This window comes from Amaranthus tricolor, chromosome 17, assembly GCF_026212465.1.
Source record: "Amaranthus tricolor cultivar Red isolate AtriRed21 chromosome 17, ASM2621246v1, whole genome shotgun sequence".
Taxonomy (NCBI): domain Eukaryota; kingdom Viridiplantae; phylum Streptophyta; class Magnoliopsida; order Caryophyllales; family Amaranthaceae; genus Amaranthus; species Amaranthus tricolor.
The window spans coordinates 13,332,596-13,358,296 of record NC_080063.1 but is presented as its reverse complement, the minus strand read 5'-3'; the positions used below and the strand labels follow the sequence as shown (position 1 = coordinate 13,358,296).

The following is a 25,701-nucleotide window of genomic DNA, read 5'->3' as shown; positions in this document are numbered from 1 at the left end:
TTCTTTCAACCAAGGATGTGGGACAATTCAGTACAACTCAAGCATTTAAATATTAATAATTTTTGTCTTACGATCTAAAACTAAAACAGGGTGATTACAATTGAAACAATAAATACAAAGCAAATATGAATATACACATATGTATACGTACAAATGTACATGTATACGTACGACTAGCCTATCAGGTTTTGTTAGTATCTTGCAAAGAAATAACAGTCTCAAATGCACCAGCTAATGCCAAAACTTTGTTCTTCTTCCCTCCCATAAGTTTGGAAGCAGTTTCTTCAATCACTTCATTATAAGCTTGCTTATCATTCTTCCCAACAGAACCAGATTGTTGTGTTTCAGCCTCGACTTCTGTTTCTATTGCTTCGGTTTCTTCCTCTTCCATCACAGCTTCATTCTCGGTAGTTTCTTCTTCCGATATCCCAGTGGGGCCCACCTGAGGCGCACTCGTTTCATCCTTACATTGCTGATCCCCTGCAGTTTCTTCACTAAGATCTGTTTGTTTAGTCTCCTCTGTTGCAACCTTCTCGATTACTTGATCATTAGTATCGTTTTCAACTTGTTTTACTTCCTCTTCTACCAATAGATCACTAATCGGGTCACCCAATTCCTCGTTGGTGTCAGGCATTTCTGACATCTCGGGAAGTGATTGAACCTCATGATCATCGAGATTCACCAACTCATTGTTTTCCTCATCAACACTCGATTCTTCAATCATACTCTTAGAAGAAATCGATGGTGTTGTTGGTTGTTGTTTACTCTTTTTTAGATTGCGAGTTGAAATATGCCCATCCTTCAAACTCGAGGTTCTAGCATACAACTTATTGGATGATGGCCTAACAAAAGAGGATGACGAGGGAGTAAGTGAATTGTTCGAAAAGGACGAGGATCGAATAGGCCTAATATTGCGCGCCCCACTATTCCCTATGGCCCTTTGCACCTTAGAAGCCGATGGGGGCAGGTCGAAGGATCGCCTTCTAGTGTACGCGGGCTTAGAGTTTGATGTGTCAAGACTCGATTTCTTAGCTTGTTTAGTTGGATCGAGGCTCGAGCTTATGGTGGGTTTGAGATAGTTAGGAATAGGTTTACTAGAACTTGTAGTTTCATCCCTGATTGAGGAAGAAGAGTTTGATAAGGGTTTAAGATTTTTCTTATAAAGGGTACTTGAAGTTGAAGGAGATGTCTCCCTCTTTTCTTTCCCTATACTTGCATTTCCCTTCCTTGTTGCTGCCATGTATTTTCCCTTGAATTCAACCTACAAGAAAAGTTTTTTTTTAGAAAAAGTTGTGTGTGGGGAATAGTCATTACACAACACGGAAAAATTTTGGTGACAAACTTTCGACAAATTGGCTAAAAAAATTGTCTGTCGCCATTTTTATTGTCAATATTGTAGGTGGGAAAAAACAAATTTGAATTTTGAGTCAAATTTATGAATCTTATAATTTTTTACCGTTGAATAATTCGAATGAGAAATAAAATAAATCGAATTTTGGTAGGAGAATATTTCGTTTATAAATAAGAACAAAACACAACCAAAATTAGTTCTTTGTTTGGATTGTAAGAATTAAGAATTGGATGGTAGAGGGAAAAATAGAGGGAAGAGAACTTTTCATTATATATGAAATAACTATTCTATTTTCAACATAGGAAGATTTGGAAGAACAGTCAGTCTTCTGAGAGACATTTCACTTCTATTAAGTTTAATGCCTATTTTATTCTACATTTTTTTATAGGTTGGTCCAATTAGAGATGGTCTTTCAAAAAAATCGTCTTTCACAAAAATTTGTGTTGGAAAAAATATTCGGCTACTTGTTTCTTAATTTACTTTATCATTTTAGAAAGGACCTCAATAAGCCCACTTTTGGAAGCTTTCCATATCATCTCCCCGGCCCCAATGATAGTCCAAATGCCAATTGCAGTACAATTTGGGTCTAATAATACTTTTTCTGTTTCTAAAATATTTGCCACTCATTTACTTTGCTACATTTTATTTTTATAAATGGGATGAAAAGGCTGTATTTACTCTCAATTTTTAAAATTCAATCAAGTTAATTATTTTTTATTTTATAGTAGACTGAGAGAAGAAAATAATTTGAAAAGAATTGAATTTAAAATTTACACGTAAATAAGTAATATTTATATTTATTTCGACGGAGACAAAATGATTCATAATCCTTTTGTTTTGGTGTGAATTTTAGGAACAATGTGGGCAATGCATATCTTACTAATTGGACTTGTAGGGTAAAGGTTTGTTCAATTTTCATATCATAAATCATGTCCAAACATAATAATGAAAAGTGAGGGCTCACAAACTTTCATCTCATTCTTCATATAAGGAATGCTCATTTAGAAATTTATGATGAGAGACAAAATAGGAAAACAAGATTTTATTAGACAACAAGATGTGAAATCCTAATACAACTACCATATTTTCCAAGTCAATTCACATTAGATACTTCTTAAATAGGTGTTAAAATTTATTACTCCATCTCTAAAAGTTCATTTAATGATTTAGAAAATAAAATATATTTTTTATGGATTTATTTTTTCAAGTCAATATATGTTTATACAAGATCTTATTAGATTCAGTTGATGCATGTATAGAATTTTAATACATAATTTTTATAATTTTTTTAAAAAATTAAAAGATATCGAGGCTCGAAATATGTTTTAAAAACTGTGTAAAAAAAATTAAATTTTTAGAATTAGGTGGATCAAAAAGTAACATATTATCTTTTTCTTTCTGTTTTCCTTTTTAACCCATTAACATCATATTAATATAATCAAGTCCTAAGGTCAAGAGTAAGGAAAGCTTTCACTCATGAGGCCTAATCCCTTCATTCTTATTAATTCTTCCCATTTTTCAAATAAAAATTTCACAAAATATTTCTATAAATCTTTCTATTTTGAGACAAGTTTTTAGACCAAAATAATTTCATATACTTGACACAATTTATTAAAAGAACATCACATACTATCAATTTATTCCCTTTGTTCCAAACATGATTCTATTAATATAATTTTGCTCATTCAACACAAAAACAACATTTTAATAACAAAAAATTTCACTTATCATACAAAAATTTTTCTTGCAAAATTGTTATCAATCACCAAACCTAACACAAAGATATTTTTTCTCAAAATTAATACAAAAATTGAGGGTATTTGAGAGATATAAGTACCTGTTTTCTAGCTTCCTATTATTTGAATTTATTGATATCAATAAAATAAACAATCCTTAGAATTTAATTGACGGAAATAAAGAAAAAAAGAAATAAAATAAAAGGTTGGGACAGGAAAAAGAAGGCTTATATGAAGAGAAATAATTTTTAAAATGTAGATTGAGAGGAAAAGGGAGAGGATTAGAGAATATTTGCTGTCTATGATTAACTTATACCTTAAACATTGTTAGTAAATTTAATTTAATTTATTAAGACTATTAGAATATTTTTAATGGGTGGGACGCGAGTTACGCTTAAAGCAATAGCCAATAATACTTTTGTCTTAAACAATTAGCCTTATTTAAGTTTTTAGTTCGTCCCATTAAATTTAACTTGTTATTATTTTTGGTCAAAACTCACGTTTTTTCTTTGATGTTTACATGCACAATTATTTATCTTTTCAAAAAAAAAAGTTAAATGTATGATTGAAAATCAAAGAAGAGCATGTATTATGGCCAAAAATCAGGGGCGAAGTAAAGATTTTGGAGGCCTTATTTATTTTTGCGATGTGTTTTAAAATTGGCCCTTCATTATATTAAAAGATAAAATATTTTCCACTTTAAGAAAAATATTTCAAGACAATTGTAACATTATAATACTTCAAATATTAAAAAACTTTACAAACAAATCACTTAAAAATGATACTCAAAACCGTACCTGAATAGCATCGATTAATATTTGAGACCCCTTATTTTTAACGCTCTAGGCGGTCGGCTACCTAGAATTTCTTAAGAACCGACGTTGCTAAAAATAGAAATGAAATAACCAAAATTCATTGTCACATACTAAAGAGAAAAATAGGGTTAATACTAAGGGAGTACTTTCTTATTATTTTTTACTCATATTTCTTGATTTGCAGTTTTGCACCTCATTTGTAGTTGAAGTTATTTCTTTGAAACAAAGAGATTCGTATCTTTCACATAAGATGGATGGAGCGTTGACCTCTTAACATTTTTCTGTTTTTTGTTTGTCAACTCCTTCTTGTAAATGTTGTATATTGTATGTATATGGGTAGTCAATAAGTAAACATTTTATAAGCTTAATCCACACTAAATATTCATCAAATATTACGCTGGTTTTGCATGTGGAAATTTTGATAAATGATGAAGCAAAAAGGAAGAATTAGACAAAAGTTTTCTTTAGCTTTGATACCATAAACAATATGAAAACAAGATTTTATTTACTTGTGTTTTTTGACTTACATTTGGGTACATTTGTATTACTTAACTTAAAACATAACTTGATGATAACTATTTTTCACTGACCTAATAAATTATTATTTTTCTGACAACTTTTTAAATTTAATAACTTTCTTACAAGCTCATGATTCCATCCATTGAAGCAGTTTTTTTGTGAGGAAGAGTTAAATCATAGTTGTACGCATTTGCGACAATAAATTAAGGATTTTAATTTTTTTTACATTTTTCTTTCAAAATTAAATTAAAAAGCTATTTAATTGTTACGTAGCTGTTTGGTTTATATTTTAAAGTCTAAAATGATACTACTATTAAAAAATATTTTTTAAAAAGATGCTAACTTTATGGTACTCTTTATCCTTCGAGATTGTTACAATACAACAATTGATTTTTTGATGGAAAACCGATATAAATTAATTATAGCAATTTCAATAACATAAAAAGAGTATTTCAATAGTAAAATGTGGACTTGATACCATCCATTATTATTTATTCTTCCTTCGTAATTAAAATGCCCATAAAACACATTGTACTACCCGACAGCAACAAGTCAGCTTCTTAGATCTGGTAGAATTTGGTTGTGTCGACCTACTTACTAAATATGTACTCCTACTCAATTTATCTAATTTTACATTTTTAGTTGGTCTTAATAAATTTATTATTTCTTTTATTTTATTGAAAATATTTTATTTACCTTTTAATATTATTCACTTATCACTTTTAATTTATATTTTATTTATATTTTATAAATTTAAACATAGTCAAGTGAGATTTTGTTTGATTCATCTCAATGCAAAAAATATTAATATTCACTTTCTATAATATTTCGTTATGTATAATAAGAGATCTTTAACATTGAATAAATGTATTGGATAGTGTGAAAAATAAATAGGACATTCTTAGTGGGATGGAGGTAGTATATTTTTATTTTTGAATATAAATTAGTTACTATATATTTTTTTATGTTTTTCTATTATTTTTAATTATCACACTACTTTAATTTATCATACTTAATTATTTAATTTTTTTGTCTAAATTACATAGTACTAATGAATGGACAATATAGTAAATGACACGAAAGGTCTTAAGCATGTTCAGCGTGTTCCATTGCACAGGACTCCGAAAAATTATGTCTCGATATCAAATTATGTAATACTATATGTTAAGTTTTTAAAAATACAAAATTGTTAGAAAAATATCATAGTTTGTTGAAATTGCACAGGGCCTTTGAAGAATTTTTCAATTTTTTTTCTATCCTTAGGTAAATAATACTCCCTCAAATTCATAGAAAACGGGACATTTACATTTTGACATTATTCACTTATTAATATTAATCTGTATTTTATTCTTAATCTATATATTAAAATATAGTCCAATGAGATCTTATTTGATTCGTCTCAATGCAAAGATTATTAATATTCACTTTTTATAATATTTTGTTATATATAATAAAAGATAATAAATATTAAATAAATAAATTAGATATTGTGAAAAAGTAAATGTCTATCCATATAAAACTTCCCTATGCAATATCACGTAGTCTTCTTTACAACAGAAATGCAATAGCACTACTATACCAATAACCCAAGTCAAAAACAGAAATCAGAATTAATAAATCCACCGACTTTTTATTTCATTCTTACCGAACTCTGTTTTGAAACAGAAATATCACATGTCAAAACTTTTAATGCCATTTATTCTCTTTAATTAATTATTATCCGATTGATCCTAATTATTTTTTTTCAAATTTTATTGGATATACATTCAAAGTTTAAATATGTTTTCACTCACTATAACCAATTATTTTCCATGGCTTTTAAAGTTTCTATATTTCTGAAACAAAAAAATATATTATGAAAATATACATTAAGAAAAATCAAACAAAATTCTATATATCTTACATTATACATTAAAAAGTATATTTAAAATAAGATCATTTGATAAACAATAATTGCTAAAATAACTGCCTTACTGTAAGCATGCGGCAACTATTAGAGACCAAGGATAGTATTGATTGATTGGATATACCAATCGAGAAGAAAAAATGTTAACTATGGGCATTTGAAATTGAGTTTAATAAAGACAAAAAGAAAAAATTTTTAAAACCCTATGACGTTTTTTATTTTTTACATTTGACTGTTTTTACAATTTTTCTAAGAAATTCAATGTGATTTATATTTTATAGTGGGGTTTGGACACCACCAAGCCCTGAAAAAGAAAAATAAATATTGTCAAGTAATATTTTTTATTTTATTTTGGGAACATGAAGATCCAGACGAGCCATAGGGAAAATGAGAATATTAATAGCATTTTTAATTAAATGTTTTATTTGTTTTTTTAGACTATTCACCAATTATTCGTAATTTGTATTTTATCTTAAGTTTATAAGTTAAAACATAGTGAAGTTGAATTTTGTTTTATTTGTTTGAATATAAATTTTATTAATACAAGTGCATTAATTTTTTGTAATTTTTCACCAATTACAATAAGAAATACTTAGGATTGAAATAATATATAGACAAGTGTATAAAATCAAAAGAAACACTTGATTAGGATAAAAGAGTGATCCTAATTTTTTATCACTATCAACCAAATAAATAACTATCTCATTTATGGGTATGAATTACCGCCTTATTTTCCTTCCTATATCCTGATCATAGTTTTCTATGAATGAGATACGTTGGATATGATGATAATGAACAAATAAATAACTAAAAATACCATTTGACATAAATAAAAACTCCTTCAATATCAACCAAAAACTAGTATTTAAATATGAAATTAAAATCCTTAATAATAGGAACATGTCCCAACATAAAGAATCCTAATCACTTAAAGACTTGCTACTTGCAACCCAAACTTATCATCCGCATATCTTTCAGATTATGTACTTATTATCATATAAAATTATTCAATGATAACAACCTCTAGATAAAGTAAAGAGGTTGGAGGACAAATAACATTGGGTCAGCTCATCAGCTGGTATTGTGGGGTTGCTTCTATTTTTATTTATTTATTTTTTTTCTAAATTTTCCTTTAGGCTCAAAAAAAGACTCACATGAGAATCAAATTCAGGATATAACCTAAAAAAAGCGATACTTACTTCAAATCATACAAGACGTGATTTTCAATTTTCCCTTACTCTTACTTATTCTCTGTTCATTAGAGTTTGCAACATCAGACTATTGCACAAGTACTTCCTTTGTTCCATATTACTAGCACCAAACTAATTTTTGCACCATTCATCATTTTATGATAATTTACATACTTCAAGCTATTATATGAGAAAAAAAACATAGTCATATGAGATCTTGTTTTATTCCTCTCGTCGTCGCATATTTTCACAATATTAAATTTTTATAATTTTTAGTTATGTATAATTCTAGATATAAACGATTCAACAAATGCATTTAATTGCGCAAAATTGTGTTTGGTGCAAGTATTTTGGAACAGAGGAAGTATTTAATAAATGATGAGGACCCACTACAAAAAAAAGACAACTTTCCGACTAAAACACATCGACTAACCCTAAACAGTCGAAAATTACCGACTAACTTTCCGACTGACAGGCGTTAGTCAGAATTTCCGACTAAATTGCAATTGAATTAGTTTTTGGTCAGAATTTGAAATTAGAAAAAAATAAGAAATTTACCATTAATTATTTTTCGACTAATTTCCAACTGAATTTTAGTCCGAAAATTTACCGACCATTATCCGACTAAAATTCAGTTCGAATTTAGGGTAAAACTTGTGATTAATACAAAAAGATATTTGCAGTAGTGTGCTTAAATGGAATAACTAAGAGTACTATTAAGTGCTGTCCCAAATATATTTGCAATAGTTGATTAATACAAAAATACGTAGAATAACTAAGAATACTATTAAGAATTTGTGTGTTAAGTTTGTTTTTCAAAACTTGAATATTTTCTATTTATTATTACTATTTATTATCATTATCATTATTATTATTATTATTATTACTATTATTATTATTATTAAATTAGATGTCTAATACGAGTAATAATATATTAATTATATACTAATACAACTAATATTATAATAATAAGAATACACTAAAACGACTAGTAACTAATAATACTAATATTAATATTAATAATACACTATAAAAAAAAAGACAACTTACCCAATAAAACCCACCGACTAACCCCAATTGATTTGGATAAGTGATGCCCACAATTTGCTAGTTACATTCACCTATAATATTTGTGCATTCTCTCTTTTAGTTTTTCTTTTTTTAAAAAAAAAATTCTCTAAAGTTAAAATTATAAATTATTGGTTGATTATAAATTTTCTATAATTTTGTTAAACTAATACAACATTAATTCGACTAATTATATAATAATATGACTTATTACATACAAAATAAAAATATATGTTTATAAAACTAATATTATACTAATGAGTAAATCAATATACCAAGAATAAAATGATAAATGTAGTATACATTATGACTAATAATACACTTATATATGATAAATGTAGTATATTTTTTATTCTCCAAAAAAAATAATACACTAATACGAATGTAACAGACTCAAAATTCTTAATCATAATCTTTGGATTAATTATTCCGAATTTTCAATTCAAATCTCTAATCCTTTGGTTATCCATTTCAAATCATCTTTAATTCCTAAACCTTTTCCGATTTTGTAATTTCTTTCAAATATTAAACTTAAAAAAATATTATTTTGTTTAAAATCTTTTTATAAGCACTAAAATACCATTTTATTATTTTATAGTACGAAAAGTAAAATTTTATTATTATATTCACGGTTTTGTAAAACGTTACGTTTTAACTTTCTTCTTTAAACTAACATTACTACTTATTACTTTAACCTTATAACTTTGATTTAATTATTTTATATATAAAAATGAGTCGTATTTTTATTATTAACTTTAAGTATAGTTTAAGCAAAATTTTCTAAGTAAACTACATATTTTCATCATCAAATTTACCCATTATTACTTGTACATACTAAAAAAAAATTTGATGAACCAAAATCCTTTCTATAGTAACCCATGATGTTCATCACTTATACAAGTTATCACCATTTCTTTACACAAGCTAACTTTCTTCTACACTCTAAACTCATACATATTCACTTACACACTCTAACTCTTACAGATTCACTTACACACTCTAAATCACTTACACAAGTTAACCTTTTTCTATACTCCTAAAATACTTTTTCATACAATCTAATAAACTACAAAATTGCCCAAACCCATTATAAATACCCCCTTAGCCATGAGATCACTTACACCACCATCATCAAATCTTTCTAACATTCTTTCTTATATTTTCACTTCATTTAAATCTTACTACCTTAATACCTTTATTATTAGTTGAAGAAATTCAAGAAGATGGAGCTTAAAACACTCTTTATTTAGCTAAATCATCGTTATTATGGAGCATTATTGGGTTATTACTTTGGGTACTTAATGTATTATTATTTTTGGAGTTTGGTTTTAATTATTTTGGGAGCTTAGAAGATCATCATTATTTTGGAAGTTTAGATTAAATATATTTGAAGCATTATTTTCTATCTTGGAGGGTATTATTTCTTATTATTTTCCTAATTAGTACTAAGTACTAATCATTGGTGTTAGTATGGTATAACTTCTTGCCCTACTCTTTTTGTGGAATTTTACATTATATTTACTTTATAATATGCAAAGTATGAAATATGTTGATGTATTTTAATAGGAAGTTAGTTTAATGAAATTATGATCAAGATTATATTAAGTATGTGTATGCTAAAAGTATTTTTAGTATGTTAATTTAATAATCTTTGAACAAGTTTAGGAAGTTGGGTGCAAAATTATATTCTAGTGATATTAAGTATGTTTATATTATAAACTAGTGCTAGTATGTTTATGATTTAAGTGTTACATTAGGAATGTTATTATTTTTTTTATGTTAGAATTTTTATTAATATGTTTATGTTAGCCTTCAAACTAGTTTATAAGGTAGTAAGTTATTTTATGAACGTATTTTTCTAAGTATGATTATATTAAGAATATTGTTATTATACTTTATTTTGAGATTTAAGTTTACCCTTAAAGTTATAGTAAATTTCTATGTTATTGCGTAAAGTTTTTATTTTTGTAAGTGGTTATGTTAATTATTTAAATCTAGGATTTAGTATGATAAATTAAATTAAGTCATTCTTTTTATGTGAAAAGGGCCCAAAACACTTATAGGTCATTCGACCACTATCATATGATAACAAAAAAGAGTTTGATGTACTATTTTAAATTATTACAACTATTTTTGAGAAATTTTTATAAGTTATTAAATATTGAAGTGTTTTTCTTGAATACATGAGATTTCATAATAAAAGTAACTTTTAATCACTATTTAGTACAAAATATTTTATTTGCTAACTATTTGACCAAAATTTATGTAAAATGATGTAAAAGTATTTATTGTAAACTTGCCGCTCAAACTATGTGTGATATATTGATTTTGTGAAATTACAAGTTTTACTTGTTTTATAATTAGAAATATTGACTTTTGTGAAAATTATAAGTTTGACTTGTTTTTTAAACTAGAAATATTAATTTTTGTGAAATTATGAGTTTTATTTGTTTTACAACTAGAATGTTGATTTTTTCAAACCTAATAAGTTTACTTATTTTTCTAAACTTGAAATATTGATTTTTTGTGAACTTGTAGAATTTTGAAAACTTATCCAAATGATGCAATTTTAACTTGCATTTTAATTAGAATATTTGATTTTTTTTGAAGAGAATAAAGTTTTATTTATCGTAAAGTTGAAAATGTTGATTTTGGGAACTTATTTAAAGAGAGATAGATTTTAGTAGCTACTTGTGGAAAATATTAATTTGGAGACTATTGATAGAATATTAAGTTAATAGTGTGAATTTAGCGAGCTATTAAAAATAAAGTTATAAATAAAATTTTAATGTGTAAAAATTTAATAATGAATGTATAAAGACATAAAGGTTAATTTTACATTATAATTTAGAGTTTTATTAAATAAAAAAGGTTATCACCTAAGTTGATCAAAGTCAAAGTCAATGTCAAATTGTAGTAATAAAAATGTGATGTACTTGTGTGAATGAATATTGATTGAATGACCCTGATAGTAAGGTAATGTTGAACCATAGACCGGCATATAAAATCCCGGCACCCATGTTGGCCGGCACGTAAAATGCGGTGTAAGACAGGGGGTTAGCTACCTATCCTGTAGAGCTCAAGCATAAATTGTATTGGAGGGGTGACGACTCCCACCACAGTTAGGGTTTAGGACTACGGTCCTCACCTAACTAGACCCTTACATATATCAGGTGTCATATTGATGTGCTTGTTGATCAGTGATAAACTTGATTAGTGTTGATGCTATGATGCATGGTACGGTTATGAGTATTAACCAAATGAACTTACTTAAGTGTTAAGATTACCGAATTGTATAAGTGGCGGTAACGTACTTCTGTCAGATTGAGAATGGTATCTTAATGACTTAAAAGTATGGAACAGAAAAAGAATATGGTAAAAGTATACGGTGATGTTAATTAATTATAAGTTCGTGCTTAAATTATTATTTTGTAAATGTAGCGTATAATTTTCGTATTTTGAGCTGGATAGGAAGTTATGCTCGGTGTTAAACGCTGACCGATTCAATCGGCTGTCATCCGTATCATGGATGGCAGCATTTTGTAGGATTTAGTTCAGGTTCCGATCCAGGCCGCAACAATTACTATTTATCGAGAACTTAGTTGCTTTTTGTATCTTCAATGATGACTTGATGATGATGTATTTTTTTTCATTTTTAGCAAAGAATATTTCTTATTAGGTGTAACATTTACTTTTGTTTTAAACAGATTCAGTTTTTATGATTTAAAGTTTTTAACAGTTCGGCATTTTGAGACTTCCGCAATATTCTTGTATTAAACATTATTATTAAATGTTAATTATGTATCGAGATTGCCGCTCTTGTTACAAATAATACACTACAACTAATAATATACAAAACAATAAGTAAAATGTTTTCATTCTGTTCAGTTTGATTTTATTTCGGCCTTTAAATAATTTTGGCCTCAAGTCGAAGCTGCGCTTATGTCTTTACAAACTAATAATAATATTAATACTACACTAATATGAAATACTAATACTAAGACGACTAATCATACTAATACTATTCACAATACACTAATACGACTAATAATACACTAATAATGCACCAGTACAATAATAATAATAATAATAATAATAATAATAATAATAATAATAATAATAATAATAATAATAATACACTAAGTGGTAGGAGTGTTATTATGTTATAAGTTTAATAACATAGCTTAGAGAATCACTAATCAACACTTGGCCTTCTGGTTGAAGCATGGATGTAATATTTTTGAGGTCTTTGGTTTGAAACTTCTCTAAGGCATTTGTGTATAAAGCAGGTGGTGGATGCCACGTGGGCATGATGTGGCACATCCCTTTCATCCAATATCCGACTAACTTTTTTTAAAAAAAACTTTTTTCTTGACATTTTGGGATAAATTCTGAAATAGTGTTTTCCGACTAACTTGGTAGTCGAAATTTTCGACTAATTTTCCGACTAACGATGGTTAGTCGGAAATTTTGACTGTTTTTCCTACTAAAATGAATTTTCGACCATTCTGATCCAACTACCCCAAAACAGTCGGAATTCAGTCGGTATAGAGCTATACCGACTAATTTCCCACTGTTTTGGGTTGTCGGAAATTTGTCTTTTTTTTTTGTAGTGACCATTGAATTGTTTTGATAAGATTAAAATTCAAGAAAATAAAAAAATATGTAAATAAAAAAAATGTAATGAGAATATTTTAGAGTCATTCTTGTGAAAGACCGTAACAACCTTAAAATAAATTACTAATATGTTAGCTAGTAATTTGTATTAGGGGTCGCTTGGATTGAATATAAATATTTAAGGGGTAAAAAAAGTCAAACTAGTAAAATAAAAGTAAATGGAAGTACAAATGAAGTAATTAAAATACTTGTGAAAGATGTAGAATGAGAATAAAGTAAAAAAGATGAATAAAAAAGGATGATGATTTCCCTCATTTGGAGTAAAGTATACCTCCACCCTTCCCTAGGGTAAATTTATACCCCCAATATGAAAAAAATAATTGTTGTTTTATCCATTTTCATTACCTTCTAACCAATTCTTCCACTTTTCTAACAATCAAATTCCTTTAAATTTTTATCTAATTGATTTTATTTTCCTACTTTTCCTTTTATTTACCTTTAATATTTACATTCAATTCAAGTGACCCTTTAATGAAGTTATTTTCCTTATTTATAAAGCGCGTATCATAATTTATATTATCTTGTATAAAAATTTGTGTTTCTTTAAATAAAAATAACACAAAATATAACAACAAACCAAAATAAAATATTATCAAATACATAAGAACACGGAGAGGATTATCATTTTACTATAAATATTTTAATAATAAAATTATAATTCTTAATTCAAGAGTATTACGTGTATACTGCATGCTTTGTCCATAATAAAGTGCCTCAAATTTTATATTGTCCATTTAAATAACCCAACATTGACATGCCAAAAGTACGATTATTTTTCATGAATCATAAATTTTTTGAAGAAGAAAATTAACAATTAACAAACACATATGGAATGCTAAGATAATAAATTATTTTCCACATTTAAATATTTACTGTTTAAAATTAATTGCTACATAAATTTTATGATTTTTTTTCTAAAACTTTTAGAATGGTAAAAGGAGATAAACGTCTGGATAATTTAAATGTAATAAAATAAGAGAAAATGAATTAAAAACATAGTGTATAAATGTATTAATATGGGACCGGATGAATTATATTATTAAATTAATTTTAGGTTTAATAGGTAAAAGTTTATTAAACAAATTAATGTACAACTAAGATGACTCAAAAGACTAAAAATGTTGCAACTAGTATCTTAAAAAAGAGAAAATATGATTTAATTTTTTTTATTTGGGTCCAATGAGTTGTCTTTAAATTTTTTTTAAAAATCTCAACTTTTTTAAGAATTAGAAAGAATATATGGAGCAAGTATAGTAGAGAATTTAAATCATATTATAATATTGGTATTTTTCACTTGCGATAACAATGCAGGATGCATGTATTTATAATGCAATAAAACTTCTTCATTATTATTCCTATATTGTTCATTACTATTTTTGATAATATTTTCCTCTCTTTAAGACATTCACTATTGACTCTTAACAACCTATTATAATATTTTAAAAAATTCGATTATTAATTTAATTTTTACATTAAAAACTTTGTGACATGTAACATGATCAAGATGTCACTTAGAAATTTATTTGAATTATTTGACCTTTTCCTTTTACTTTTTAACTTTTGATTTATTTTTTATTTAAAAAACTTAATTTTGAAATAATCTAAAGTAAGTACTAGTAAAATATAAAAACTAAAATAAAAATCTTTGATGAAAAATAAAATACTTTAAAACATTCAAAAAGGGAGTTACTAAATTTCGCCACCCTTTTAATTTTATCGCCACCCCTTACCACGAAATTACGTATTTGCCCCTGAAGTTTAAAAAATTACAAAATTGCCACTCCTTACAAATTTCTTATTTATAATAATAATAATAATAATAATAATTAACTTTTTATATTCTTAAAAAAATATAAATAAAATTAATAATAATAACAGTAATAATAATAATAATAATAATAATAATAATAATAATAATAATAATAATAATAATAATAATAATAATAATAACAACAATAGTAAAATTAAAATTAATAATTAAAAAAAAAAAAAATTGAGTCGCCCAGAATTGGGTGCCTGAACCATGGTTCAGCCGCCCAGAATCGGGCGACTGGACCCCGGTTCAGGCGCCCAATTTTGGGCGACTCAATTTTTTTTTTTTTTTTTTTTTTTGCTTTTTGGAAAATAATAATAATAATACTAATACTAATAATAATAACTTATAGATTAATGTGGCCTATTAGCTCAATTGGTTAGAGCGTTGTACTAATAACATAAAGGTCACAGGTTCGAGACCTGTACAAGTCATTATTTAATAATTAAATAGAGCTAATAGGCCACATTAATCTATAAGTTATTAGTATTAGTATTATTATTATTATTTTCCAAAAAGCAAAAAAAAAAAAAAAAAAAAAAAATTGAGTCGCCCAAAATTGGGCTCCTAAACCGAGGTCCAGTCGCCCGGTTCTGGGCGGCTGAACCATGGTTCAGGCGCCCAATTCTGGGCGACTCAATTTTTTTTTTTTTTTTTTAATTATTAATTTTAATTTTATTATTGTTGTTATTATTATTATTATTATTATTATTATTATTATTATTATTATTATTATTATTATTATTATTACTGTTATTATTATTAATTTTATTTATATTTTTTTTAAGAATATAAAAAGTTAATTATTATTATTATTAATATTATTATTATTATTATTATAAATAAGAAATTTGAAATGAGTGGTAAAATTGTAATTTTTTAAAAATCAGGGGCAAATTCGTAATTTCATTTAAAGGGGTGGCGATAAAATGAAAAGGGTGGCGAAATTTAAGGATCGGGTTCAAGAATTCAGAAAAAAAAAAAAAAAAAAAAAAACTACGTAGGCCTTGTGCCTATACCATCCTTACTTGTACTTATCTCCCTTCAATTTGTTTCTCCTCGCGTGATCCTCCATCCCCAAGCCCCTATAGCTTAAATCTCTCGCCATCCAACTCAGCTCTTTTCTCTCCCTATCCCTCCCTTCTTCCTCGAACTTCCATCAAGCAATTTTCTCCATTTCACTTGAAATTCCCTCCTCCCAACTCCTTTTCTCCGAATCCACTAATACCAACTAACCTCGCCAAAACCTCAACCTCAACCTCAAAGCCTCTCTTTGCCTGAACCACAACCACAACCACAACTTCACTCTCCGATCTCCTTCACCATATCCTTCACCATAGTCCCCTACTATTCTTCCCCACTTTCCATTTCTATGTAACCCCTCCACTATTCCCTCTTTTCTCTCCCAATCCTTAGTTCCTCGCAACACAAGCCCCCTTTACTATTCTCCTATTTCCCTTAATCTTCTTAGTTCCTCTCAACATCCCTCGATCTGTCTTCCCTCTTCCTTTCCTCAGTTCTACACAATCCTTTGACCATCAGCAAAAAAATAGATCATGAATTGAACGAGTGATAATGATGAAGTCATTGATGAATTGAATTAGTGAATTAAATGATGTTGCTATTGAGAATTGATCTTTCAGAATTCAAAACTAATCCATTCAATAGAGAAGATTTTGGAATAAATAGATGTTAAAGTTGATTATTGCGATAATAATCGACTAGAAAAAAAAGACGAAGAAAGGGGGTCTGTGTGGTCAGATGGCGAAAGGGGATATGATGGACACAAGAACGAAGGAAAAGGAATAAGGTTAAGAGGTTATGACCATGTTCAGTTCACTTTAAAAATAAGTAATCAGTAAAATCAGTTTTAATTAGTAAAACTTAGTTTTAAGTAGTAAAAATTAATATAATCAGTAAAAATCAGTTTTAATCAATAAAATTCAATTATAATTTATAATTAAAAATCAGTTACAATCAATAAAAATTAGTTTCAATGAGTAAAAATTAGTTTTAATGAGTAAAAATCATTATCAATCAATAAAATTAGTATTAATCAGTAAAAATCAGTTTTAATTAGTAAAAAATAGTTTTATTTAGTAAAAATCAGTTGAATAAATAAAAACATGTTGAAACTAAACATGATTTAAATTGTTTAAATTTGTTTCTATTTTAAATTTAGTTTTTTTACCTTTTATTTCATTGTTAGTTTTTCTTTGAAGTTTATCGTTTATTATTTATAACTTGTTTCAATTTAGCATTATGCTTAAGTCTTTTAAAAGCAAATTTTTGTGAGACACAGTCTCTTTAAGAGATCATTTTTAATTGGATCGGTCCTTTATATATCTTTTAAAATGTTGTAAGTAGGCATTAAGAATGATGTAAGTAAACATTTAAGATATTAAAAGTAGGCATTAAGGATACGCTAAGTAAGTATTAAGGATAATATGAGTAGACATTAAGAATACGATAAATAGACATTAATCTTTAATGGATTGAACTTAAAATACATCTCTTAAAGAAATGATATCTCAAAAGACTAGATAAAAAAAAATAAATAAAGCAAACCACTATAGCTCTATAAGCCGTTAATATGTGACTTTCATCAACATCCGACGGCTATAATATCACCAAACCCACAATTTCATTTTCCATCCCATGTTCACCTTCAATTGTGTTCTTCTCCTAGGATCTTACATCACACGTCTTTTTTTCTCTCCAAATTCTCTGTGTTTGTGCGCCTCCCTATTATCACACGCTTTTGTTGCTATCCACCTTCTCCTCTTCATATAATCATATTTAACAACAATATATATGAAATAAAGAAAATAATACACAAAATTTCTTTTTTTTCCTTGAAAATCCCAAAAATTCATACTAATTATAAGAAAAATTCCTGTTTCTTCACATCCTTGTTATCCAGTTATACTCATTTTCCTGAGGTGGGCCTCTGTTTTTCTCTGTTATTTTATTTTCTCCACCTTTTTCTATCATGGGTAGTCAAAAAAAGTCTTATTTATTTTTATTTGGGATGAATATATATCATTTTTTTTAACTATTTTTGTAAAAAATATATTTTTTGTTTAATTTAATGAAATGGGTATTGTTTATTTTTCCATTTTTCCTTCATTATTGTGTGGTTTTAATGGTTTTTGTTTGTTAATTTGAAGGAACTTTTAAGGTTGTGGAGCTTTATAGGGACCTTAATTTACGGATAAAAGAACTCTTGTCAAATATAGAAACTACCCATTATATTAAGTATTGATAAAAGAGGATTGTCTAAGAATTGTTCAAAGAAAGCTTCTATACCTATCCCTTATTAAAGGTGGAGAGTTTTAGAGAGATAAAGTAGAGCTAGAGAGAGAAAGAAAGGCTTCCTTTTTTGGGTGGATTACATGAGTCTAACCATGTGTGTTTTTGCTCTATTCCCTTCTTTCCTATTCTTAGTTTCTTTTCTAATCTAAGATCATTAGGATGATCCAAAATGATCAAAAGGAATTTCAGAAAAATTATGTTTTTTCATTGTTGATTTTGATATTTGATTGTTAGAGGCTCTTAATTGACTTTTGAAGTACTATTCTTATGTTCTTTTCTTCATTTAGTGACTTTTGTATTTTTATTTTATTTTTTTATGTCGAGATTTGGTCAGAGAATCGAAAGGGTGAAAGAAAAAATTCTCAGCGTTTAGTAATTGAATTTATGTAGTTGTTTGGTGTTTATTACTAACAGGGATGCTTTTTTGTTGTGTGTCAGAATATCTTTTTTGATGGGTTGTAGCTATATTTGCTTAGTCTGACTTTATGAAATTGATTTTATATGATTGAATATTATCTATTTGTAGAAATTATATGACAGAAAGAATTGATTTTTCCTTGTGTATCTTGTGATGTCCTGTTGATTTTATGCATAGTTTATAATTAATATGTTTCTGGATTATGATTATACTGGGAATCTCACAAATCCAATACAAAAATAATTGATGGTGTTGGGTTTATTGTTGCAAGTAGTCTGTACCTTTGAATTTCTTTGATCAATGTGCCCTTAAAGTTTAGGGCCTTTGTAGGGGGTAAGGGTATACTTTTAGGGAATTTCTTCAAAGGAAATTGAGAAATTTTGTTGTGTATGTTGTTTTTTGAGAAACTTTGTTGTGTATGTTGTTTTTTGAGAAATTATGTTGGGCGTGTTGTTTTTGGAACTTTTATGCCCGGACACCCTCACATGATTCACTAATCTCGTTGCGAATCGTGAGTAAAAAAGCGAATCGTGGTCAGTTTTGATTCACTAATCTCCTTGCGAATCGTGAATAAAAAAAACGAATTATGATCGGTTTTGGCTATTTTAGGGTTATTTTGAGCGAATCGCGAATAAAAATCGAATTAACTGGCATCCAAAAGCCTTTTCAAGTGGTGTGGAATTTGAGATTTTGGGTTTTGTTCACTTTCAGGAGTACCATATCATTTGGGATAGTTTTGAGTAAAGAAAGACTTGGGTTGAAAAGGAAGGAGTGGTTGGACTTTTATTCAATTACTGCTAGAGAATTTTGGTTTCTTGATTAGGCTTGTAGAACCTCAGATGATGACCTGTTTCATCACCTTAGTAGAAAGTGAGTTTTAAGTGGTGAAATTTCATGTTTGGAATTTTGTTGACTTAGAAGCTTTTTGACCCTTGTTTTCTATTGTTGTCCCTTGAAACTAGCTGAAATTATGTTCTTTTGTGGCAATTATGTATCGTTTAGGTTTCCAAGTAGAAATTCTTTTGTATGCTTCTACTTCTATTATTTGATATTACGAGTGTTTGACCCTTGTTTTCTAGTGTTTGATATTATTTGATGGCTGATTTTGATTTTATTGGGAGCAACACATGTTATTACCGATTTATAACAACAAACTCTTTAAATCAACTAATTTATCAAACACTAGCATTAAATAATTTGACCTTACAACCATCTATTTATACCTAAATAAGTTATAATTTTCCAACAAACTATTTTGCCAAACACCTCATTATTTTCTGATTGGTTTGGTAAATATGTCAAAGTTGTTCTGTTATATACAAGGAAATTTTATCTTGATTGCTCATAGGTCACCTCTCCTTCAACATTTGAATCAAAGAACTACTTGATTTAAAAGTATGAATTCAGAGTTGATTATTTTATTGCTCCCTAATGAGTCGAGTAGAGATGTTTATTTGGCTCATTAGGCTGATTTCGGGTTAGGTGTTTCGAGTCGGTTTGAAATCGGGTTTTATGTCTATACTGTTTTTTACATAAATCATTTTTGAACTCGGGTCAAATCGTGTTCGGTTGTAAGGTCGGGTAAATATCGGTTCATTGAGTCTGTTTTGAACACCTCTAGAGTCGAGGATATCATTAGCTGCAACTTTTTTATATCATTTGATGAGGGTATGATCTGCCATCTCCAACCCTCTTCAGGCCCTAATCATAGTTTCTGTGAGCGGGATATACTGAGTATGATAATGATATATTTTTTGTTCCCTGTGTGAAGTATCTGTAGTTAGACAATTGCATCCTTATGCTCTATAATCGAGTATGACTTATGAATTCCTTCTTGTATGTGAGACTAATTGATGTTAGACTCTTACACAGGTTATTCCTGTGCCTGATGAATACTTCTCTATTTGTAGTTTTAGTAAACCAGTTCCCAATCATACTGGGGTGTACTGTACATGTTTAAATTGGTTTCATATTCTACTGCAGAACGAAAACTTTATAAATCTGCTCATGGATGAATATCCCGGTAGAAGATCATCGTCTGGGCTTGCGATATCCAGAAGAGGATCTAGCCTAGTTTTAAGAGACTCACCTGAGAACAATCGGGATCGTAATGTTCATGTTTGTAGTCGAGTTGGATGCAGCAGCAAAATGAACTCGATGAAGGATTCCCCTGTTAGTTCTCCTATCAAAGCCAAAAACTCGAAAACTCCTTTCCGTTCCGCTACACAAAGAAAGGAGATTACTGGAAGTTCATCGAAAACTGTTGCTTCTCCAAACAATGCAAGAAAAGCATTGTTAAACCCGAAAAAGAAATCGCCTTCTCATTGTGACACGGATTCAGAAACATCCACTCTTGTAGATGAAACCGAGGAGCAAGGAAAGACTCGGATGAAGGTTCATCCTGAGCCAGAATTTCGTGATTATTCCGTTGAAGCTATGTCTGTAGCCGGGTGTTCTAATTCGGGACCCACTACCCGATTTGGGAAAAGAAGCACACAGAGGTTTGCATTGGGGCAACAAGATTCGGGACCCACTAACCAGGGTCCAAGAAATGGCAGTGCCGGTACAAGTAGGTGTAATCTAAGGAGTTTGAAGTGTAACTCGATCTCTGATATTATCCCATCGGGTTCTTCTGTGTCGTCTCCTGTATCGAATCTGAGCAGGAAGAGGGACACTAGTGGGCAGAAGAAAATTCGTGAAGCTGACGGTAGTTTATCTGTGAAAGGTAAGAAGGTAAACGGGACTATCCAGGATGGTAGGAGGATCGACTATACAAATCGTGGTGTTTCAATCTCGGATTCAAGGCGTGCGCGAAGCTCGAATCCTGGGGCTCGAAGGTTATCTGCTAGAACACTGGTTTCAAATCAGGAAAGCGAGAACAGCTTTCCACTGGTCGAGTCACCTATTATGAACTCGTCTTCACCTCAACCCGACATAGCGACTGATGAAACTGATTCCGGTTTCGAGAATCAATTCTCTGGCCAAATTTTGAATTCTCAGAGTTCTTTTAGTAGACCCGGCAGTGGAACTGAACGTGTTCGGTCTAATCGGTCTATTGGTCCCTATGATGTTGGATTTGCTCGTTCTTTTATGAACCGTGATTCCTTGAGACATTACAACTTAGATGGGATTGCGGAGGTATTGTATTAAATGTTAATGATGTGCTCGTTTTTCCTTATGTTGTATTTATCCGAAATTTATTGTTTCTAATATTGTTCTTCGGGACCTTGCAGATGTTATTGGCATTGGAGAGAATCGAACAAGAAGAAGAGCCAACTTACGAGGTATTTCTGCTGCCTCTTTGATTTTGCTACATTTTCCTACATCATGCCTTTGGTTTTGTTACATCTTTATTTTTGGCTTTGACCTGACATTGAATGTTCACTGCGCTCACATGATTTGCAGCAATTGCTTGTTCTCGAAACTAATGTTTTCCTCGGAGGACTTGGCTTCAATGACCAACACAGGGACATGAGGCTGGATATTGATGATATGTCATATGAAGTATGTATGCTAGACATTTCATCACATTGTTTGATGTAATCTTTGTTCTTGTGTTTAATTAGAGGTGTTCAAAACAACCCTGACGACTAGATATTTACCCAACCTTGTAACTGAATCTGACTTGATCGGACTTTAAAATGAATTTAAAATTATATAAAAGTCAATGTGGACAAAAGTTTTGATTTTAAACCGACATGAAACACCAGACCTAAAATAGACTCAATGACCCGAATGAACACCTGTGGTTTTAATGTATCTTTCGATGTAAAACACTGGGTTATATTGGTTGTTGATTCTCATTTGATCATGATCTACATATAAACAAGCATTTATTCTTTATTTGGGATGAGAAACATGCATTTTCTTAATAAACAGGAACTATTAGCTTTAGAAGAGAGGATGGGAACTGTAAGTACAGCAGTGCCAGAAGAGGTTTTGACCAAGTGCCTGAAAAGGAGCATCTACCATTGTATTGCAGATTGTATAGAGAATGGTGATGAAGTCAAATGCAGTATATGCCAGGTTTTCACCGATGACCTTGTTTTTGACACATTTCCTTCACTGCTTATTTGTTGACTTGTGCTTAGACGTCGGTTTCTTTTCGTTCGGGTTTGACCCAACGGGCCATGGATTATTATTCTCATGGCTATCTCCATAAAGTAGCTAAAAAGCACCATATAATTTTTTTCGTTAAAATTCGAAATTCTTTTTACTTATTATATTGGGCCTATTTATAATAGAGTTTTTCTAGTCATAACTATGGGATATTGACTAAAATTAATAAATTGACAAAAAAAAGTTTATAACTAGAAATTATTGAAATGAAAACGTGAAAATTCACCAAATTTTTTGAAACAAGTATGGTTCATCGGGCCTCGATCGGATCGGGTTGGTTAGGTTTTCAGGTCGGATCAAGTATTGGCAAGGCTAATTGTGATAATCAAATTGATTGCATGCTAGGAATGAGAAAATTGGTTATGTTAAATTATGTTTGTTGAATTTTTGCGGGAGTTTTATAACGTTAATGATTAGTTGCATTGTATCTGGTTTGTGTATATGGCTCGTTTGGTTTGTTTGTTTCATTCAATTTGTCTTCCGAATACTCTCAATAACCATTAGGACGTGCCCTTTCTAAATGATAGTTGACACTCGGCTCCTTACAAAACCAATTCAATTTATGCATAACACTCAACATCTCCACAGATGAAGGGCTTCTTTTGGCCTTGCTGTGATGATATATCCTCAATCCCAAATTCTTCCCTACGCTTGGAATTCTCATAGTTCAAGGGTAGTAATTAAAAATAAAATTAAATTTGGAATTGGGTAAAGAATGAAAGAATTTATAGCCCGTTTGGCTGATGGTATTAAATGTTGATAATAGTAATGGTAATTTAGTGATATTTTGGTGGAAAGTTTTTTAACAAGTTTGATGATCATGTTTGTTCTACTTAAATCATCTCATTTATTTTACAAAATTAATTCCAATGTATTACCATTTGAAGAGGTGATATTAAGTTATAAACAAGTCATTTTGTGAAAATTTGCATTACAAATGATTTTCATTACCATTTACCACCATTTGGTATCAATAACCAAACGGGCTAGAATGGACCTATGGAGATGAAAATGTTTAATGTTTGTGCATAAAGGATGTGTACCGAAGATCTTGGGACTCGATAATTACAAATGTGAAAAGAATTCAGGACAGAAGGTGTATCAAATATTCTCTTTGTTGATAGTATCATGAGTTCATGACCCCTACATGAGTTATGAGTGCTAGCTGCAGGTTCTTCTGTAAACATTTTATGGATGAAAATTACCCGCAGCGAATAAACTTGCTAGTCTGACGGGTTGCTGTTTGGAGACTGTATGAGCAGCTCTGTTGTATCACAAGGTGAAAGAACAGGGTGTAATTGTGTGTAAAAGGTGTCCAGTTGGGTTATCGGGTCAATTTCAGGTCTGGTGTTTCGGGTCGGTTCAAAATCGAGTCTTGTTTTCGCATTGATTTTTACATCGTTTTAAATTCATTTTGAAGTCGGTTAAGTCGGATTCGGTTCTAAGGTCAGGTAAATATTGCATCATCGGGACTGTGTTGAACACCTTCGTGTATATGCAAAAGAAAAATTCAATATAGGGCACTCTTCTGATTGCAGTTGTAGGGGGTAAGGCTTGAAATATACACTTCTGCATTTGTGTGGGAAAGGACATAGCCCCCTCTCCTACCTTGCTCTAGTTGGGAGTCCTTTTAAACGTATTAATATATTTCTAATCTTCTCGCTTGGAAAATGCTAATAATGGTTTCTTCTGGGATATTTCCGGGTCAAATAGAGCGAAATGCAAATTAGCTAGCAAATTGTGTTACAGTGCTGGGATATCAGTAATTCTTTCTCTTCTATTTTGCTTATATATATTTTCATTTACTGCAAGATGTGCATAGAACTAGTAATAGTTGCGGCACCCTTTCATCATCATTTTGCCTTGAGGTATTCATTCGGGTCATTGGATTGATTTCGAGTTAAGTGTTTCGAGTCGGTTTGAAATCGAGTTTTGTGTCCATACTGTTTTTTACATAATTGTAAATCATTTTCAAAGTTGAATCGAATCGGGTTAATCACATAGTTGTAAATCATTTTCAAAGTTGAGTCGAATCGGGTTCAATCACAAGTTCAGGTAAATTTCAGATCATTGGGTTTGTTTTGAACCCCTCTAATTTTTGCCTATACTGTGACCTTACCATATATTTCAACAAATGCGCGATGCAGGAAGAATATGAAGACGGGCAAGAAGTTGGAAGACTTGTTTGTGAACACAAGTACCACACCGAATGTATAAATCAATGGTTGAGGCTCAAGAACTGGTGCCCGATTTGCAAGGCTTCGGTAGCGCCTTCACCCTCGGAATCTCTAGCTCCGTAAACTCCGTTATCGTCATCATCTTTCCTTCTGTTATGTTCTTTTTATATTGGGGGTTGTACAGATCAAAGTCAGGGTCTGTTTTAGCTGTGTATCAGGAATTTGATGCTATCTTTTAGTCTTTAAACTACACTATTTTGTACATAATGATGTTTCTTGATGTATCATTCAACTAATAATCCCTGGACCTTTGACAGAAGGCTCCTATTTACACTTTTATTGTTTTGAAATACAGTTTATCAGTTAATATGCTCCCTGCAAAACTTATTGTTTCATTTGGTAAATGACTTTTTGTTAGCTTTTTTTTGTTGATTTGTTGCTCTTGGTTTTTCGACCGTTAAAATTGTTAGAAAAGTACTCATTTGACTCGGTTACTATGAGTAGTGTATTTTTTATTGGATTTTAGCTTTTTGATTAAATTTTTTATTTAGAAATTTATAATATGTCTATAACAAATAACAAGTTATTTAAAGAATT

General features: G+C 29.5%; 2 protein-coding genes across 4 annotated transcripts; one reads left to right on the top strand and one right to left on the bottom strand.

Moving 5' to 3' along the window:
- Nucleotides 1-20,743, bottom strand: LOC130803762 (cell wall protein RBR3-like). The gene is made up of 6 exons (XM_057667961.1): nucleotides 20,629-20,743; nucleotides 20,424-20,509; nucleotides 16,518-16,604; nucleotides 16,258-16,352; nucleotides 7,482-7,506; nucleotides 1-1,261 (listed from the first exon to the last, which is right to left on the bottom strand). The coding sequence occupies exons 1-6, from the start codon at nucleotides 20,741-20,743 to the stop codon at nucleotides 182-184; spliced, it is 1,488 nt and encodes a 495-aa protein (XP_057523944.1). The 3' UTR covers nucleotides 1-181.
- On the top strand, nucleotides 16,166-25,508 carry LOC130803854 (uncharacterized). Of its 3 annotated transcripts, none has more exons than XM_057668063.1 (6): nucleotides 16,166-16,885; nucleotides 20,792-21,946; nucleotides 22,042-22,092; nucleotides 22,214-22,312; nucleotides 22,688-22,834; nucleotides 25,075-25,508. In XM_057668063.1, the coding sequence occupies exons 2-6, from the start codon at nucleotides 20,816-20,818 to the stop codon at nucleotides 25,225-25,227; spliced, it is 1,581 nt and encodes a 526-aa protein (XP_057524046.1). In that variant the 5' UTR covers nucleotides 16,166-16,885; nucleotides 20,792-20,815; the 3' UTR covers nucleotides 25,228-25,508. The 3 variants fall into 3 exon arrangements, with proteins under 3 accessions (XP_057524046.1, XP_057524045.1, XP_057524044.1); XM_057668062.1 differs by lacking the exon at nucleotides 16,166-16,885 and adding an exon at nucleotides 17,479-18,017; XM_057668061.1 differs by lacking the exon at nucleotides 16,166-16,885 and adding an exon at nucleotides 18,033-18,484.
- The last annotated feature ends 193 nt before the right edge of the window (nucleotides 25,509-25,701 follow it).

Bases quoted from the DNA above. Each gene is read 5' to 3' on its own strand.
- LOC130803762 (XM_057667961.1), bottom strand. From the start codon at position 20,743: ATGATTGGGAACTGGTTTACTAAAACTACAAATAGAGAAGTATTCATC. The intron at 16,605-20,423 runs GTGTTCAAAACA...TGATGGTCAAAG, and splicing joins TGATATCCTCGACTCTAGAG to GATTGTGTAGAACTGAGGAA. The intron at 16,353-16,517 runs GTAAAGGGGGCT...GTTGTGGTTCAG, and splicing joins TTAAGGGAAATAGGAGAATA to GCAAAGAGAGGCTTTGAGGT.
- LOC130803854 (XM_057668063.1), top strand. From the start codon at position 20,816: ATGGATGAATATCCCGGTAGAAGATCATCGTCTGGGCTTGCGATATCC. The intron at 21,947-22,041 runs GTATTGTATTAA...GGGACCTTGCAG, and splicing joins ACTTAGATGGGATTGCGGAG to ATGTTATTGGCATTGGAGAG. The intron at 22,313-22,687 runs GTATGTATGCTA...CTTAATAAACAG, and splicing joins TTGATGATATGTCATATGAA to GAACTATTAGCTTTAGAAGA.